The 6,971-nt window shown below is 38.4% G+C and overlaps 1 protein-coding gene across 1 annotated transcript; it reads right to left on the reverse strand.

Moving 5' to 3' along the window:
* Positions 1-369: 369 nt before the first annotated feature.
* Positions 370-6,406, reverse strand: LOC146509489 (uncharacterized). The gene is made up of 4 exons (XM_085173659.1): positions 6,141-6,406; positions 4,480-4,558; positions 3,016-3,263; positions 370-714 (listed from the first exon to the last, which is right to left on the reverse strand). Exons 1-4 carry the CDS (start codon positions 6,164-6,166, stop codon positions 597-599), a joined length of 471 nt encoding a protein of 156 aa, XP_085029785.1. The 5' UTR covers positions 6,167-6,406; the 3' UTR covers positions 370-596.
* Positions 6,407-6,971: the final 565 nt, after the last annotated feature.

A 6,971-nucleotide genomic window follows, 5' to 3' on the forward strand; every position in this document is an offset into this window, starting at 1 on the left:
TAGTGGATATGAACTTGACTTGTTAAACTGTCATTGCACACAGCCAGAAAAGTTAAAGGGAAAATATCTCTGCATCTTTTAGGTAAATGTTTAGCATCTGAAAGTCTTAAAATAATTTGTCATAAACCTTCAATTTAAATTTGTGAATTTAAAAGGTGGACTTGACTTTATGATTACCATCATTTGTCAGCACAGGATTTAGTCAGTGCACTTCCTGCCATAAATGTCCAGCTTATGGATACATGTAAACACATAAAACAAAAAACCCCATTATTATTATTATTACTATTATACCGTAATCATCCATACTGACCTGGCAATGCAAATTATTTTATTTTTTAGTAGTAAAGGACTAGTTGTAACAGCATATACTTTAACAATGAATTTTTCATTATGAATTCTGACCAAAATCAGACAATGTATGTGAAAATTTGGCATTTCTTCACAATCCAAGAAGGATAAAAGTACTGTGGTTATAATTTATTTTTTTTTTTATAATTTTCTTAATTTATTAGCAAGGTAGTAAAATATTACTCAACAATAACACATATCCATGAAAAACTTTACACACAGTATATTTTAATGCTTGTACTGCTTCAGTTCCTCAGGCAGGGTGGGGCAGCATCAGGGGTGGTTGGGGAGGTGGGCGGAGTTAGCCGGATGAGAGACAGTTGACTCTGGGATGGGCCAATAGAAGACTTCCTGGCAACTGAGCTACGAAATAAAAATTGGTAATGGTTAACTGACTTGATACAGGAACTAAAAATCTTCACATTCATTCATAGCCTTTGAAATTAGTTTATTACTTTGTTTTTGTTTGTTTTTTTAAAGCAGCTCTCCGTAAACCTAGGAAATTTTACATTTCATCATTTATTCATTTAACCTTAATTAGTAATGATTTCATTAATTTCTTCACAAATACAATTTTAACCATTAGAGAAAAATATTCATAACCATCCCACAGACCTATAGCTATTTACAGCTAACACTAGTTACATTTATTTAGAGTCTTTTTCTCCAATTGATCTTTTTGAGTTAACTTCAATAATTACTTCCTCCAAACCATCAACGTGTCTTTTAGACGCCATTCCCACAAAACTGCTCAAAGAAGTCCTGCCATTAATTAATTGTTCGATCTTAAATATGATCAACCTATCTCTAATAATCAGCTATGTACCACAGGCCTTCAAGGTGGCTGTAGTTAAACCTTTACTCAAAAAGCATCTCTAGACCCAGCAGTCTTAGCTAATTATAGGCCAATCTTAAACCTTCCTTTATATCAAAAATCCTTGAAAGAGTAATTGTCAAACAGCTAACAGATCATCTGCAGAGGTTTATTTGAAGAGTTTCAGTCAGGTTTCAGAGTTCATCACAGCACAGAAACAGCTTTAGTGAAGGTTACAAATGATCTTCTTATGGCCTCTGACAGTGGACTCATCTCTGTGCTTGTCCTGCTAGACCTCAGTGCAGCGTTCGATACTGTCGACCATAATATCCTATTAGAGCGATTAGAACATGCTGTAGGTATTACAGGTACTGCACTGCAGTGGTTTGTATCATATCTATCTAATAGACTCCAGTTTGTGCATATAAATGGAGAGTCCTCTTCACACACTGAGGTTAATTATGGAGTTCCACAGGGTTCGGTGCTAGGACCAATTCTGTTTACATTATACATGCTTCCCTTAGGCAGCATCATTAGAAGACATAGCATACATTTACACTGCTATGCAGATGACACCCAGCTCTATCTGTCCATGAAGCCAGATAACACACACCAATGAGTTAAACTGCAGGAATGTCTTAAAGACATAAAGACTTGGATGGCCGCTAACTTTCTGCTTCTAAAGTGAGATAAAACTAAAATGATTGTACTTCACCTTGAAAATCTTATAAACAGGGTGTATAACCAGACTGTGAGGAAAGTTGTTCTTGACTAAGATATGTCCCTAAATATGCATATTAAACAAATATTTGCTGTCTTCCATTTGCGCATTATCTCTTAAATTTTATCTCAGTGATTAAAAAGGAAAGAACAACAACAACATACATTATTATCAGGTTGTCCTAAAAACTGTGAAAAGCCTGTAGTTGTATCCAAAATGTTGCAGTGCAGAGAGAGCCAACACCAAGTGAGAGCACCTCCCTTTTTCAGGAAGTGGTTGTTGTTTGGGGTGGCTGTATGTCAGGAGTTAGAGGCAGTCATCTACTAGTTAGAATGCTGGTGGTTTGATTCCTGGCTGCTCCAATCTGCATGTCAAATATCCTTGGACAAGATACTAACCCCAAGCTGCTCTACAGTTCATCCATTAGAGCAGTGGTTCCCAAAGTGTGGGCGCACAGCCATTGCAAAGGCGGTGTGGTATGAACAAAGAGAAGAATGCTTGGGCATTGCTTACATAATAGACGGGGCAAAGCGGAAGATGAAGCATCGCCAAATATGCTTCCAAACCAACTTCCTTCCAAGCCAAAGACTGGAAAATATGATGAAGGATATCTTGCTTTTGGCTTCACCTGCACAACGTTGGTGCCAAGGTAGGTATCCCACATCATGGACCAACAGATTCCAACAGTTGTTTATGTTTCTAAACCCATTTTGCACAGAGAGGCATTTTTTGAAAAATATCTATTGCATCAACTGATAGCAGTTTTGAATATTAGTACACGGTAAAAAAAACCCTGTTATTTAAAAGAGGTAGTAGTTTATTTTACTCCAACCTGTAATTTGTTGCAGTTTACTTTTATTAGTTTCATTGCTTACAAAAGGTGTGAGGTGTGAAATAAACTGCAGTGGGATTTTCTTGTAAAACAAAGAGGGGCCTAACAAAAACCGTTTGGGAACCACTGCAATAGAGGATAAATGTTAGATAGTAAGCACTTATGAAAAAAGTGCTTGGGTTAAAGAGGCAAGTTGTATGAAGTGCCTTGATTTCTCAGGGAGCAGATTCCTCTGCTTCCATGGCTGTTCCCAGGACCCAGACTCAGTGCTGGAAATTATAATTATCTGCTCTTTACCTTTCTTCCTTGTCCTCCTGCTGCTGTCCATCCACAGAGCTCTCGGTCATGTGATCAGCACTTCTGTTGTCATCAAGTTCTTCCTCCACATTGCTACCCACTGGACCTCCCAAAGGCCCGCGCAGCTCCCCACTCTCCTGTTCACTGTGATCTGTGGGCTCCACAACAATAGAGGGAAGACGCTCCCTCCTATAAACAAAGTCTTCGGGATAATCTGACTCTTCATTCATGTTGACTTCAGGGAAGATCTGATCAGGGAACAAATTCATAATGCTCTTAAAAAATGTAAATTGAAAATAAGTAACTGTAAGGACTGAAAGTCATGTGCTCATAAACAATACAATCTTATTTCAGTAGATGACGTTCTCAGCCTCCTTAGTTTTTTCAAGTACTGAAATAAATGCCAACTGGTTACAAATTAACAGAATTATTATTATTATTATTATAAAAAAGGAATGAAAACCACAGTGAACTAAGATGCTACTCAGACAAGCTCTGCAGCATCAATTACACGGCTGATATTCTGAAAAGTTTAAATTTGGAAACAAAATAAAGAGAGAAACAGACCTAAATGACTTTGAAGAAGGTTTCGTTACATGTGATAGCAATATCAGTGAGCGACTGCTCAACGTGTGTTTCATCAGGCACAGTGACATAAATGGCTGTAACTGTTAAATGGTTTACTTTTGTTAAACCCACTGAATTAAAATGAAAGTCTGGGCTTTAATCACATCTCATGTGGTGGTGTTAACTGTAAAAACTGTCATTAGATCCGGCCTAAAATGTTCCTCTTTGGCAAAGTATATAGTTAGGGCTGGATCAGGTGAGTCCTGAGTCCTGCAATAAGCTGCTGTTTCTTCTTCACTCATGTGTTTATACACCACTCTGCATTTAACCATTAATTATTATTAATCTGCTCTTTTCAACAGGGTGTCCTTTGTCCCACCTTCCTCCCCTCACTCCCAGCCAGTTGAGGCAGTTGGCCGCCCCTCCCTGAGCCTGGTTGTGCAGGAGGTTTCTTCTTGTGCTTGTTTACAGGGGTTCATATGATTGTTGGGATTTTCTCTGCTTGTGCTTGTGTCGAATGTTAATGTGCCTTAACCTTCTAAGACCCAAACTCTTCCACAGCATGCATTTTTAATTTCTCTTTGATATTTGGGCATATTGGGGCCCGATGAATGTAAAAACAAAGAATTACCCGATTTTATTTTGACCTTATTTTTGCTTTTAAGAAAAATCAGAGCCACATATGAGGATATTCGTTTAAAATTTTGATAGAACAGTATCAGTACAATGTCCTCGTAAGTGGATATCAGGCCCATGTAGAGGAAAATTGAGTATTTTGGTCTAAATAACCTAAAATGTGATGTCCACATATGTAGACGCCAAGTCCTAGGAGGTTAAGGTAACTGTTTTTGTGAACTGGCACTATAAAAATAAAACTGAACTGAATAAAAAACCTACCTGATAGGCTCTGCTTCCTCTTCTCTCACCTGGACACTCCTCCATCTGAGATTCAACTTGAGTGAGAATGGTGTTCATACTACACACACACACACACACACACACACACACACACACACACACACACACACACACACACACACACAATGGTGTGATTGCCGTTGTTTTACTTCTTTTAGCAACACACTCTGTATTCAGCTTCTAGTAATCTCCTCAGTTCCCGTTCACTTGATAAAGATTTGGTGTTGGTCATCTGAATGCCATCCTCACATGTTGCGCAGGACGCAGCCCCCACAGTGGTGAAACACTCTTCGTGGATAGGGCTCGATCAGGTTACCCTGAACCCTCAGTTAGAGAAAACCTGGGCTGCTGGAGTGTTCCTTCTTTGCTCACATCTGTTTACTCTTTGTGTTTATACATCACTCTGCATTTAATCATTAGTTATTTAATCTCTGGTTCTCTTCCATGATGTGTCTGTTTTCCTGTCTTCCTCCCCTCACCCCCAACTGCTTGAGGCAGATGACTGCCTCTTCCTGAGCCTGGACTTCATGCTGTTAAATGGCTTTCCCTTCGCACTGTTGCCAAGTCCTTGCCCAAAGGCGGACCAAGCAGGGAGTCGTTGGGGTTTTCTTCATAGTATTGTAGGGTCTTTACCTTACAGTATAAAGCACCTTGAGGCAACTTTCTCTGTGATTTAGCACTCTATAAATAAAACTGAATGGAAATGAATTACTTTCCAGAGTGTGCCTCTCTGAGATATGGTTTTTATTCCTACATGCGTAGCCTTTTCTTTAATCCTGTCACAAATATTTTTGAAACACTTTGGCGACATAGGGTTCAACATTTCTAAATTGGATTTGAAAGAATATCTAACTCAAGGTACAAAAATCAAAGATAAGATATACATGTCACATTTGTGAAACTGTAGTGTTTATGCTGATGGGCATTAGTAGACTGGACTGAAATGCGTAAGGATGAAATCTGCATGTTAACTATCAGAGACCTCACACTCTCAAAGTCTAGAGATTTCCAACAGGGTTTTAGGAATGTCCAGCTTAGCTCAAGTTTACAGGAAGCAGTGGACTGAGGAATGATTTACAGGGTTTTTGCAGTAGAGAAAAATGTCATGTGCTGGTATATGGTATACTGTAGGTATACGGAGGGAGACAGCTTCTCCTGCTGAGTTAATCTGCAGCTAATTACTAAGTACAAGCTTCATTAATGCCTCAACTCCATGGAGGGGGGAAGGGTACAAGAATGTAAAACAAAGAACATTTGTTTTCACTACTACTAGTTTTCAAATATATGTGCTGTAATTAACATATTTGTAACAGAAAGACCAGAACTACTCATAAAGACTTTTATGGCATATTACATATAAATAAACATACAATAGGTTTCTGTATATGCATTGCCATTCATTTAGGTCTTTTGAAATACTGGTCAGCAATATTTAGTATAGTCACTGTGTAGTTCAACACAGCTCTATTCCACACATTTATTAAATAATGAATTACTTTATTTGTTGCCAGTTCAGACAGCAGTCACCACAAGGCTTTTTCTATTATCATTAAGGTAAAGACCATAATACACAATTCATATCCTCAAACCTTTAGAAAGTGCGTAGGTGGAAGGTAGAGTATTTAAATCTTGTAACTTACCTATGTGAAGCAGGAATGCAGCTCATGTTTGGCCTAAAGACTTTGCGCACAAAACTAAAAAGGTATTCCAAGGAAAATGGAAAAACCGAGACTAGTTCAGTTAAAAGTTAGTTACTGGGTGCTATCAGTCACTTTCCTGTCCTTCCTGCTAATCACAGGTTCAGTTTCCTCCTCTGGTTCTCTTCCCTTCATTGTCCAACAGTGTCATGTTTAGTGACGCACGCAACACTTGGCATACACACTGGTGTGCAAACCTCTTTTCCAATCTGAGCGTCTCAGTGTCACCTTTAATTACAAACAAAACCTTGATGTAACATGTGCAGCAACACGTGACTTGGCACGTGCTGATTAACAGGTGAGCTGTCCTGGCAGCACACATTCATCCAGTTGGGGAGATTATTTTACATCATAATTAATGCTACAAGCTTACCTCCATATAGCTTCAAATATGTATTAGTCAGCAGAGTTGTTGATGTCATAGTAATAAAACTCCCAGCTAAGGCTGTGGGAACTACTATTATGAGAACAGAATTTAGTTTAAAATCGAACATGTTTCATGTAATTAAACACATGAAACATGTTGGAATTAATTTGAGATAATGTTTTACTAACACCTTAGTAAATAGGAATAAATTATGTGAAGCTCAATCATATCACAGGTGTTTTCAGCACCAGTCCACCCAGGGGGTAGTGCTATTCTGTAACAGTGCTATTGTCCATTTAGTGACTTGCCACTGATTATTCTAATTGAATACTTGAATACTTGTATCTGTATGCTTTTAGCAGTCACCAAGGCGCAAACTATTGAAGGCTATGGCACAGTTATAGTTT

This window comes from Neolamprologus multifasciatus, chromosome 10 (assembly GCF_963576455.1).
Source record: "Neolamprologus multifasciatus chromosome 10, fNeoMul1.2, whole genome shotgun sequence".
Classification (NCBI taxonomy): domain Eukaryota; kingdom Metazoa; phylum Chordata; class Actinopteri; order Cichliformes; family Cichlidae; genus Neolamprologus; species Neolamprologus multifasciatus.

Bases quoted from the DNA above. Each gene is read 5' to 3' on its own strand.
- LOC146509489 (XM_085173659.1), bottom strand. From the start codon at position 6,166: ATGAGCTGCATTCCTGCTTCACATAG. The intron at 4,559-6,140 runs GTAAGTTACAAG...GTGTGTGTGTAG, and splicing joins TGCATTCCTGCTTCACATAG to TATGAACACCATTCTCACTC. The intron at 3,264-4,479 runs GTAGGTTTTTTA...TTCCCTGATCAG, and splicing joins GAGGAAGCAGAGCCTATCAG to ATCTTCCCTGAAGTCAACAT.